We start from the raw sequence: 13529 nt of genomic DNA, 5'->3' as shown, positions 1-13529 counted from the left end.
CCAAACAGATCTGTGCATAAGTTGGCAAAATTATTATTTTTTTCTGATCTTACAGATTGGGCAATAAAACATTTACTACAAACAAACTTTATTGACATGTATGTGCATAAAACACTCACTGTTGAAGAAACCATAAGCTACAGGCAAGTCTTGAACATTTAATAATCATCAGACCTAAAACAGTGGATTAGTGAAAGAAAAGCTCTAATTCATGTTTATACTTGACCCAACAATGTTCAGAAAGATGGCTTCATAACCACATCATGTCACAGGCATCAGACAGAACAGGAAAATCAGCTCTTCAGAAACACATCAGATCCTGTTACAGGAGCAAACAATGTCAAAACACACAGAAGTGTGTCAGTTTCATGCTGCAGTCGTCAAAACCAATAAAAAATAAACAATAACAATAATATCTAATACACTAAGAGACAATACACAGTCAATACAGTGTGAAATAAGAAAAAACAACACACAATATGAATAAAAACAATTTCACAGTTAGTGCAGGCAATGATAAAGTGACTAAAGTGTCATTAAACGTGTCAGTATAAAGTGTTAAGAGTATATCAGGTGTATGACGAGATTCAGAGTTAGAACATTAAAGTTTTTAAAAGCATCAAAAGGCATTACAAGTTTTATTTCCTACCAGGATTAATGAAGAATTCGCTCTTAAAATATTTCTATGACTTCATTTTAAATGATTATGTTTAAGTATGATTGTAAACAATGTGTATATGTTTAAATGATGTATGTGTATATGAATGTACATATATGAAAAAATATAAAGGTATTTATTTCTTACTATTGTATATATATATATATATACACACTACCAGTCAAAAGTTCGGAATCGGTAAGATTTTTAATGTTTTTATAAGAAGTCTCTTCTGCTCACCAAGGCTGCATTTATTTAATTAAAAATACAGTAAAAACAGTGATATTGTGAAATATTATTACAATGTAAAACAGTTGTTTTCTATGTGAATATATATAGTAATATATCATTTATTTCTGTGATCAAAGCTGAATTTTCAGCATCATTACTCCAGTCTTCAGTGTCACATGATCCTTCAGAAATCATTCTAATATGATGATCTGCTGCTCAATAAACATTTATTGTTCGAAATATAATCTTTTGTAACATTAAATGTCTTTATTGTCACTTTTGGTCGATTTAATGCATCCTTGCTGAATAAAAGTATTAATTTCTTTCATTTCTTTAAAAAAAATAAATAAATAAAAATTCGTACTGACCCCAGACTTTTGAACGGTAGTGTATAATGCTACAAAATCTTTGTATTTCAGATAAATTCTGTTCTTTTGAACTTTCTATTCATCAAGGAATCCTGAAAAAAAGTACACAACTGTTTTCAACATTGATAATAATCATAAATGTTTCTTGATCATCAAATCATCATATTAGAATGATTTCTGAAGGATCATGTGACACTGAAGACTAACAACATTAAAAATCTTACCGATTCCAAACTTTTGACTGGCAGTGTATATATATATATATATATATTTAAATGATTTGTTTAAAACGTTGTGTCAAACGGGTTACTAATTGATCATAAATCATCAATCAGTGCTGAACTGTTTAAAGGTTTCTAATGTTCTTCAGAAGGATCTGCAGATGATCATGTGTTGATCTGATATCAGCTCCATTTCCACAAGTTCTTCCCGCCTCACGTGAGAATCACATGACCTGTGCTGTCCTCCTGAGACCCTGAGCTCAAATAAGACGACTTCCAATATTCAGTTCAGACATTGTTCAGATGGAGAAACATGAAAAGACTGGACAAACCTCACAGAACAGAGATACTTCTGTAATGTATGGTCTCAACTTAAAACATTATTTTACGCCCCCAAAAGACATTGTTTTAACTGCTAATGGGTTTTTACTCTGTGATAAGCTTCAAGAAAATGCATTTGAATTGAGTGGATTCACTCTAGACCTCCTTCACTTTCAGATTGATATTGAGAGATCTTCAGATCTTTGCTGGAGAGACTAACTGCGGTGGACTTTACTTTTATTTTGTTTCAATTATTTTATTCATCCTTATTTGTATTTTTTCTTTCCTCCTCACTTGAGCTCGAGGGGGTTCTTCTGGTGTGTGTTTCTGTTTGTTAATAAGTGAAAATCAATAAAAAGGAAATATTATTTTAAATCCATTCCACAAAACCAGAAATTCACTCTCAAAATATTCCTTTCATGCAGTGTAACAGAGCTGTTTGTGAATGTAAAAGCTCTGCAGAAGTGATTCTGAACTGCTGAATCGAGTCGTCAGTAATTCCTGACTTAATTCCTGCTGAACCAATGTAGGTTTGTAGCTAATTTGCATAATGTCAGACTCTGATCTTCATTGGCTGCTGATGAACAGTGTCTGCTTTGGTCAGCATACAGCCTATAACTCCTCTAGACTGAAAAGAGAGCATTATTTTGAACCGTATGTTATGGAATTTAACTATGGCAATATATTAACATGATATATTAACTATGATATCTACACGTTTTCCAGAAACATTTACAAGGTAAATTCTTTCTTGTATGAAGATAGTGGAAAAGAAGGAAATGTATAACAAAATATATGTAACATATAGGCTATATATGTGTATATATATGTGTACGTACAGTACAGTCCAAAAGTTTGGAACCACTAAGATTTTTAATGTTTTTAAAAGAAGTTTCATCTGCTCACCAAGGCTACATTTATTTAATTAAAAATACAGTAAAAAACAGTAATATTGTGAAATATTATTACAATTTAAAATAACTGTTTTCTATTTGAATATATTTCACAAAGTAATTTATTCCTGTGATCAAAGCTGAATTTTCAGCATCATTACTCCAGTCTTCAGTGTCACATGATCCTTCAGAAATCATTCTAATATGCTGATCTGCTGCTCAAGAAACATTTAATGTGTACAATATTTTTTTTCAGGATTATTTGATGAATAGAAAGTTCAAAAGAACAGTGTTTATCTGAAATCTAATCTTTTGTAACATTATAAATGTCTTTACTGCCACTTTTGATTGATTTCATGCATCCTTGCTGAATAAAAGTATTCATTTCTTTAATTTCTTTTCAAAAAAATAAAAATAAAAATTCTTACTGACCCCAAACTTTTGAACGGTAGTGTATAATGCTACAGAAGCTTTGTATTTCAGATAAATGCTGTTCTTTTGAACTTTCTATTCATCAAGGAATCCTGAAAAAAAAAGTACACAACTGTTTTCAACATTGAAAATAATCATAAATGTTTCTTGAGCAGCAGATCAGCATATTAGAATGATTTCTGAAGGATCATGTGACACTGAAGACTGGAGTAATGATGCTGAAAATTCAGCTTTGCATCACAGGAATAAATTACTTTGTCAAATATATTTAAATAGTACACAGTTATTTTAAATTGTAATAATATTTCACAATATTACTGTTTTTTACTGTATTTTTAATTAAATAAATGTAGCCTTGGTGAGCAGACGAAACTTCTTTTAAAAACATTAAAAATCTTAGTGGTTCCAAACTTTTGGACTGTACTGTATATGTGTACATATGTGTACATATATGTGTATATAATATAGGAAAACGGCCAATTTTATATATGTCACATATATTAAAAACCTATATCAAAACCTATATTGAAACATATATGTTTATATAGGTTTTTTCCATGTGGGGTTCATTTTTTTATCATCTGAATTTACTTGACAAGTTCAACAGCTCATCTCTGATAAGCCAAACTGCAAGTAAAGTGAGTGAGGATCAGCACTGCCTCCTTCTGGAGAGACATTGGCTACATGAGACAAACAATACTTGAGTCAATCAATTCCTTCTGAAGATTTGGACATCTTTGTTTCATGAAGAAATGTGCTGAACTCACAAGAGTCCTTCTGTGATCTTCTGCTCTGAGGGGTTTCAGCTGTTAAATGGTGCACCTAGGTTCACTGTCAGACCAAATCCACCTGTATGTGTATCAAACTGGAATCTGATCTAAAAAGTAAAAAGATAATTGCGACTTTACATCTCACTCGCAACTGCAAGTTTATATCACACAGTTCTGAGGAATAAAGTCAGAATTGTAAGCTATAAACTCATCATTTTGAGATATAAACTTGGAGTTGCGAGATATAACTCTTAGTGCTGGAGGTTTGATCACGTCAGCAATAGTGATGAAAAGGGTCAGAAACTTTCCATGGGAACTTAACCTGCATACCCCAATTTGGAAACTTAACAGGAATTTATGAGATGAATTAATTGGAAATTTTGGGAAAGTTATATAAATGTGTAATATTTATATAAAATATTTACATAAACATAAATAAATATAAACATTTTGTTTGGTCATAACATGAAATAACAATTATTTCTTTTTCGCATTCAATAAATTTTTATTGCAGCAATTGTTATGTGTTATTTATTTCAGTGTCACATGATCCTTCAGAAATCCTTCTAAAATGATGATTTGATACGCAGTTATTATCAATGTTGGAAAAAGTTGTGCTGCTGAATATTTTTCTGGAAGCTGTAATACTATTTTCAGGATTTACTGATTAATAATAAGTTAAAAAGAACAGCATTTATTCAAAATAGAAATCTTCTCTAATCTTTTCTAACTATAATATCACTTTTTATTAATTTCACACATAATTGCTGAATAAAAGTATTAATTTATTTAAAAAAAAAAGTTACTGACCCAACAATTTTGAACGCTAGTGTATACTGTAACAAAATATTTCTATTTTAAATAAATGCTATTCTTTAAATTTGTATTCATCAAAGGATCCTGAACAAAAAGTATCATAAAAAATATGAAGCAGCACAACTGTTTCCAACATTGATAATTGAGCAGCAAATCATCATATCAGAATGATTTCTGAAGGATCATGTGACACTGGAGTAATGATGCTGAAAATTCAGCTTTGATCACAGAAATAAATTATACTTTAATGTATATTAAAATAGAAAACCATTATTTTGAATTGTAGTTATGTGTCACAATATTACTGTTTTTTCTGTATTTTTGATCAAATGTGCATGTTACGGACTGGGGGATGCACAGTGCATGCAGGGGGGTGTGGCCTCAATATTCCTGCAGTAAGTAGTGTGAATGTGTGACTGTGATTGAGGAATGTGCAGGGTAAAAATTAAACTGAAATTGCATTAAATATGGTTGTTTTAAGCAAAATTAGGGTGGAATTTTGCACCCCTAGTGATGATTGACTTAACTAACAGCACTGATACTGTGTGACCACCTGATCATCATCCACTACATGACCGTGTTTACAGAGACGAGGAGGAACATCAGAGTCATGAGGAAGAAAAGCAGGATCACTCACTCACACCAGATACGTCAACTGAAGTTCACTGACAGTCTCACAAAATATTTTATTGAACAATCTTCAATCTTCAGTGTTCAACACAATCAGCAGCTGATAGCAATAAACTTGACAAAAAATTATTTTAAGATCTATCTTTATCAAACATAAATATTTTACTCCCTTTTTAAAAACTGCCTTAACATATGTGCATATTTGAAAATCATGTTTTAAGATGGTTTCACTAACTAATATGACCCATTTATCAGCTGAATGTAATTTTCCCAAAATAACCCATATTGTGGCACATTAACCCAGCTGTATGCGTCAGCCCTGCCCAAACTAGAGTCTAAACGCAGTAACTGTGTGTCGGTCTGGTAATTATGGATAGATTACTATATTGTGCAATATAAAACCGGAAAATGAGACTAATTAAATGACATTGCATGTTTAAAACACACACACACACTGACATGTTCAGTTCATTATTCCTGGGTGATTAATCTGAGGTGCAGTGATGATGATGATGATGAAGTCAGTCCCATCTGGAGGTCTTCCTCCTCATGTATCTCTCTCCGTCACTGTCCACGGCCTCGTACAGCTGCTGGTCGCTCTCTCTGATGGCGTGCAGATATCCCAGATACCCCACACACAGCGTGAGGCTCAGCAGACCCACGGCCATCACCGCTTTATTCTGCAGGAGAGAGAAGAGCGTCACTGTTACACGACAACACCAGATCAATGAGGCAGTGCTGTCCTCGGAGATTATATCCGGGGATACTGGATCTCTCCTGGAAACTTTTGTTTCATGCTAAAGTCTTTTCTGTATAGATCATGTTTTTGTCTCAGCCTTACAATCGTGAAATATGAAAATTCAGTTTAATTACGTTTTTAAAACAAAAACACAAGGTAAAATGAGCAAAACATTTCAGTATTTATGTGAAAATAAATTTAGTTGTTCTTGTCCATCAGCTGTAGTGTCATTTTCACAATAAAAAAAGTTTTTAAAAAATCTAAATCATGACAAGAATCTAAATTATGATTAAAAAGTTAAGTTATTATGGCATACTAAGTCATAGTTATATGTCTAAATAAGCTATAAATCTAAATAAGTCGAAGTTATGACAAACTAAATCATAATTAAGAGATTAAAAGTCAAAATTATGATCGTCATACTTTTAATATCCTAATTTCGTTTAAGTTATAATTTCGATTTACTATCATCATTTACATTTCTCGACGTTTCACGTTTCATCTCCTAAAAATAACGTCATAATTTCAATTTTGATGTCATTGTAATGATTGTCAAAAGAGTTTCTTTTTAAACAAAACACAAAGTAAACCATTTCAATATTTATTGTGTGAAATGATAAAAGTCAAAGTTATGACATACTAAGTCATAATTATGAGTTTAAAAAAATATAAATTATGTCAAAAGTCAAAGTTATGACATACTAATTCAGTCATAATTATGAGTTTAAAATAATATATAAATTATGACATAAGTCGAAGTTATGGCATACTAATTCAGTCATAATTATGAGTTTAAAATAATATATAAATTATGACATAAGTCGAAGTTATGGCATACTAATTCAGTCATAATTATGGTAAAGTCAAAATTATTACTGTCATACTTTTTTTAGTCATCATTTAATATCATAATTTGGTCTTTTAAGATATAATTTTGACTAAGTGTCATCATTTTGACTTCTTAAAGGGATAGTTCACCCAAAAATGAAAATTCTGTTATCATTTACTCACCCTCAAGTTATTCCAAACCTGTATGAGTTTCTTTCTTCTGCTGAACATAAAGGAAGATATTTTGAATAAAGTTTGTAACCAGGCTGCTTTGGGGCACCATTGACTCTCATAATAGGAAAAATAATACTATGGAAGTCAATGGTGTCCCAAAACTGTTTAGTTTCCCACATTCTTCAAAATATCTTCCTTTATGTTCAGCAAAAGAAAGGAATGTATACAGGTGTGGAACAACCTGAGGGTGAGTAAATGATGACAGAGTGTTCATTTTTGGGTGAACTATCCCTTTAATCTCATAATTATGACTGTCGACTGTATGCAGAAGAAGAGTATGAGCAGCACTCGCCGGTTTGATGAAGAGCTCCGGGTTGACGGCGCGGAACAGTGAGGTGGTCGTGACCCCCCGGAGACCGGGACTCCTGTAGCCCGAGTCCGCGGAGCTGCTGGCCGGCTGCTGCGCGCCTCCTTTACCGCTGCTGCTGCTGTCCTGCGCGGGACTCATGATCTCCTCACAGAATCAGACCATCTACAGTCAAACACGCTGAACATAAACACTTCTTCTTCTTCTTCTTTGAGGTTTTACGAGAACTGCCATCCGAATTGTTGCATTACTGCCACCTTCTGTTCTGTATTAAAGTCACTTTATTTTAGAGTCGCCTGTCCTCATTTGAACACTATCTGCACATTATAATATGGCTTTCATGTTTGCCTCGACTCTTTTTATTTCCTGTATTTGAAATGAATGAGCATGTCTTTTCACATGACACTGAGGTTCAAGATCACAGGGTCAGTCGTGGGTCAGGTTGACCTGCAGGAGGACCACAGCGCCCTCTAGTGTCGAAGACTGTGAAGTGATATTTTTCACAGGATAAGCATACAGGAGAAGAATATTAGGGAAAGTATTGTACTCACTCCACCCAACCCCAAAAAAACTGAAATAAATGAGTTAAATTAAAATAAAATAAAATAATAAAACAAAAATTCAGTACACAATTATAGAGTGTAATACAAAATATGTGCAGCATGTATAGAATATATTTTGAGACTTGAGAGTGTGAGGTGATGAATAAGAAACAGCGCCCTCTGGTGTTCAGCACACGCACATTCTCAGAGAACAGTGAAAAAGTTTACAGAAAAACATGTAAAAAAGAGAAAAATGTAAAATAATAATAATAATAATAAACAAATTTGATTAAATAAATAAGAAAAAAATACTAAAATAAAAGTAATATAAATTTGATGTAAATACATAATACATCAAACAGTACAGTACTATAGTGAGTAGCAAAAAAATAATAATAATGTACCGTAATGTATTTTACACATATTTATAATGTTACTTTTTCACAGCATAAATTTTTAACAGTATAAATTTATGTATTTATATAAATACTTACATAAAAATATATTGCTGCCTTTTAAATTTTAGGAAGGGGTCCCTTGCTCAAGGATGATCATATTTGGGGATCTGTGGCATCTACAAGACTGAAAACCCCTGTATTGATCAATATATGGCTTTATATTGCATATATATCTAAATGGAGTTCAAGTGTGAAAATGCCCTTAAGAAAAATATTTATATTGTCATTTTATTGGACATTTCATCAATTACTCTGACAAAGAAGCAACACACTATTAAATATCTCTATATGTAAAGTTGTGCATATACATACACATATGCATATATATATATGCATAATTTGTTTATTATATATAATTATCTTTATCCGCATACATACCGCAGACTAAGATAAAGAAATATATACTGTGTATAGCAATTTTTTTTTGTCATAAAATATTAACATAATTATCTCCCAGGATATGTATGTTCAACTTTATCTGCATCATACAGTATTCTCATGTAGGCTGATATATAACATAAAGCAAATATCAACTGCTTGATTGTTTATCATCACAAAATGTAAACTATATTATCATCCAGCTCTAATCTGATATATAAATGAATGTGTCTTGACTTGGCTGTCTCTGCTTTTAAGACATACTGATTGGTTTCAGTTTATATTTCAATGCGTTCATTTGATTTATTTACAGCATTGCACTTTAAATAATAAAGTCTGCTCAGCTCTACATTTATTTGTCCCTCGTGACAAGATATCAAGTGACAAAAGAGCTTTTATGTTTAACACCTCATATAGACTTGTTTATTTTTCCTGTTGACATTAGATCCATTTCATCACGCGTGTGTTTGAGCTTCTTCAGTGAAGCGTCACTGTTTATTCTTCAGGTTTATATTGTATTGAGCAATCATTATTAATGTTTATTTAGACGCTACTGCAGTGTTTTCATTCATGTCTGTGCGTTTCTTCCACTTTTTTCTTATTGTTTGTTTGTGTATATTGATGAATTGATAACTGCAATTCCTTATGATTGTGATATATATCCTCTCAAGATGTTTATCCTAATAAATAAATCTGAATATAAACGAACGATGTGCATGAAATTGTCTTTATACACCAGACTGATGACGTCTGCAGCATCTGATGAAGGATTATGAAGACAAACACTAATAATGTATGCTGCTGAATCATTCACAATTAGAGCAGGAACATGAATTAGGAGTGTAAACAGAGCAGTTCTTGTTCTGACACCTATAACAATCACACACGAAACAGGTTATTTCGTCTCTCCGCTGGAAACACTATCCGTGCTGCGGAGCTCATCAGTAATTCATGCCTGCAGTTTGTCATTAAAACTGCATCTGTTACCTATTGTGTTACTCAGATGTCTGCAGTCTGCCTCAGTGCAAGCTGTTAAAGATAAACTACAGCAAGAGACACACCTTCACTCGAGCTGCGACAGGACCATCATTAGACCAATAACAGACATGTACAGCATTTGAGTCAAGCTACTAAAGGGGATCTGTTCTGTTAAAAGCTGTACTTTTACTTAGTTACACTGACATTACAACATTGCATAGACTTAAAAGTACAAAGTAGTCATATGACTTAAATCATTTCTCAAGTACTTGAGAAGGTAATTGATGATCTTCATTTCAGGTGAACGATAGTAATGTGTTTTTATAATATTCATCATTGAAGATGGATGAGCTTAAGTGTGAACCCGGTTCATCATCAGTCTTCATTATTAGTCTAAAAACCATTATACCCAATTGTCAAATCACTGTAAAATCATCTGCTGGCAATTTTTAGCTGAAAATATTCAGGTAACAGGTATTGGTTTCAGGTCACACTTTAGATTAGGGCCCAATTCTCACTATTAACTATGACTTTTTCTTCAATAAACTCCTAATTACTGCTTATTAATAGTAAGGTAGTTCTTAAGTTTAGATATTGGGTAGGATTAAAGAATGTAGAATATGTTCATGCATTAATATCTGCTTTATAAGTAAGTACTAATAAACAGCCAATATCAATATGCAAGCTAATAAGCAGCTAATTAATATTGAGAATTGGACCCTAAACTAAAGTGTTACCTGGTTTAATTTCAACATCTGCTGTGTCCAGATTTACAAAGTCAGAACAATGAGAAAACAGTGATTTTGACCTCTCTTCTTTAAGTTTGGTAATACTTTATTTTGATGGTCCACTTTAGACAATCTACTAACTATAAGTAACTTATGACATGTCAACTGTTAATAATTAGAGTATTAGACTGTCTGCTTAATATCTGCTAACACTTTATTTTGATGCTCCTCAATAAGTACATTTGCAACTAGGTTAGGTTTAGGTTTAGTAGAAAAAGTTGACACGTAGTTGCAAAGTTACTTATAGTCAGTAGAATGTCTAAATTGGACCATCGAAATGAAGTGTTACCCAAAGTTTTTGCATAAAAAATACAAAAATGTCAGTTGAAAGTGTTTAAGTACAATTCAATATTATATTTTTAAGTATTTTTCCAGTAGGTACTTTAGTAACATTTTTTGACACAGTATCTGTATTTTTAACTTAAAATTCTCTACTCTTTTTACATCCCTGCACTGTAAGAGCCCAAAACATGATTTATTTTGAAACATTTTTTGATGCATGTGTCGCTGCAATATCACAATACACTGCAACCTTTGATTGGCTGCAGAAAGTTTAAAAGTTTTTACCACAAAAGTTTAGTTTAGTTTCTTATAAAGCACATTTCTACTGCCTCAAGTGCAGCCTAAAATACTGTTCAAAGCAATCAAGAAAACCAAACAAAGACAATACAAACACACCAACATAAAATACTAATATTTAGTTCTCTCCTGGGTCGGACTCAAAAGACAAGATGTAAAAGTGCTTCTTCAATACCGCTTTAAAAGCGTTCAAAGTAGGATGGTGACTTTCGAAAAGGCACGATAGGTTTTATCTTATCTATTAACCTTAGGTAGTAGAAGCTAGATTTCACCATAGTATTAACTTGTTTTGCAAAATTCGACTCAGAGTCAAAAAATACACCCAGATTTTTTGTGTATGGGTGAGCATTTCTAGAAAGGGGGCCCAAGCAGCTAGAGATAAAGGGTGAAGAGCTAAGAGGGCCAAAAGCAACATCCATTTTGCTCTCATTTAAGTTGAGAAAATTCTGAGCCATCCAGCATTTTACATCCTCGAGACACATGTCAAGTCAAGTCAAGTCAAATTTATTTATATAGCGCTTTTTACAATTGGTAATTGTTTCAAAGCAGCTTTACATATTAGAAGCACAGAAAAAAGGGAAGTGGTTAAAAATAAGCTGTACAAACAAGCGTGGTAATATGTAACATATACAAGATGGTGCTACATTAAGCCAATGTCGGCTGACTCCCAGGGGTGGAAAAAAACCCCTAGGAGAAAAACCCAGCGTGCTAACACTGGGAAAAAAGTCCTAGGAGGGAAAAAACCCCTTGGAAGATATATATAATATATGTAAATGGATATGGAGATCAAAATCTGAATTATACATTTTTATTATAGAGATTAAAAATAGATTATATATAAATATATGTAAGCAGATACGGAGATTTAAAAATCTGAATTATAGATGCAGCCAGAACTGGATCTGTAGGCCCATTGTCTCCTGGGCTACGTTGTAGTCAGGTCCAGACACAGGTTCTCCATCTGATCTGGATACGGCCTGGATCCAGCACCCGGAAAACCTCAGGATAAGCAGAGAGACAGATATTAGCGTAGATGCCATTCTTATTCTGATGTACAGGTATATCTAGTGTTATAGGAAATGTTCTCGGTTCCGGCCGACCTAATTATTGCAGCGTAACAATCCTTTAACGGATTTGAAAAATGTTAATGTATTGATAAAGTGTTATGTGTATGCAAGATCAAAGAGATGTGTTTTTAGTCTAGATTTAAACTGACAGAGTGTGTCTGCTTCCCGAACAATGCTAGGAAGATTGTTCCAGAGTTTAGGTGCTAAATAGGAAAAGGATCTGCCGCCTTCAGTTGATTTTGATATTCTGGGTATTATCAACTGGCCTGAATTCTGAGATCGCAATAGACGTGAAGGACTATAATGCACCAAGAGCTCGCTTAGATATTGGGGAGCTAAACCATTTAGAGCTTTATAAGTAAGTAGCAAGATTTTAAAGTCTATACGATGTTTAATAGGGAGCCAATGTAATGTTGACAGAACTGGGCTAATATGGTCATACTTTCTGGTTCTAGTAAGAACTCTAGCTGCCGCATTTTGGACCAACTGTAGTCTGTTTAAAAGCCGAGCAGAACAACCACCCAGTAGAGCGTTACAATAATCTAGTCTTGAGGTCATGAATGCATGAACCAACTGTGATTGATTGCATAACAATGCTTATCAACTGGGTGTAATGGGACATGGTCACTGTGATTTTGCCAAGTAACACATGTTCCTGGATCAACATTCCTGTTCGAAAATGTACTTCTAACCCTATCCCTAACCCTACCCATAACTTATCCCTAAAATCAGAGGGAAATGATAGGGCAATAACACTGATGTAGAAGCACCTAATGCTGGTTCTAAGCCTAAACTTGACATAAACTTTAAAAGTGTCCCTCAAATCTGATTGGTTGATTGGAATGTTGTTCCAGGAACATGTTGTACTAGGTAAAATCACGTTCACCAATGGGGTATGCAGTTGAGTGTCGTCAGCGTAGCTGTGGTGTGTGATCTCATATTTCCTGAAAATAGACCCCAAAGGTAACATATACAGGGAAAATAGAATTGGACTCAATATAGACCCTTGTGGGATCCCGCATGATAAAGGAACTGAAGGAGATGAATGATTACCAGTTCTAACTGTTACAGACCAATTGGAGATATAAGAAGAAAACCAGCGCAAAACAAGCTGCTTTGCTCGTCCTCCTGCTGTTAAGAGATCTAAAAGAATGCTGTGGTGGATTGTGGAGTTACCAGAATCCAAAGTGAGCAAGAGGTTCCTGATAATTTACTCACCCCCATGTCATTCAAGATGTAAATGTGTTTCTTTAGTTGAAAAGAAATTAAGTTTTTTTCAGGAAAACATTCC

At 33.3% G+C, this 13529-nt stretch overlaps 1 protein-coding gene across 1 annotated transcript; it reads right to left on the bottom strand.

Annotated features, from left to right (window-relative positions):
- Positions 1-5366: 5366 nt before the first annotated feature.
- Positions 5367-7805, bottom strand: smim8 (small integral membrane protein 8). The gene is made up of 2 exons (XM_048208276.1): positions 7434-7805; positions 5367-6020 (listed from the first exon to the last, which is right to left on the bottom strand). The coding sequence occupies exons 1-2, from the start codon at positions 7587-7589 to the stop codon at positions 5862-5864; spliced, it is 315 nt and encodes a 104-aa protein (XP_048064233.1). The 5' UTR covers positions 7590-7805; the 3' UTR covers positions 5367-5861.
- Between the last annotated feature and the right edge of the window lie 5724 nt (positions 7806-13529).

The sequence above is a fragment of the Megalobrama amblycephala genome, linkage group LG11 (assembly GCF_018812025.1).
Source record: "Megalobrama amblycephala isolate DHTTF-2021 linkage group LG11, ASM1881202v1, whole genome shotgun sequence".
NCBI classification, from domain to species: Eukaryota; Metazoa; Chordata; class Actinopteri; order Cypriniformes; family Xenocyprididae; genus Megalobrama; species Megalobrama amblycephala.
Note: the sequence above shows the minus strand (reverse complement) of the source record. Positions and strands in the feature narration are given on the sequence as shown.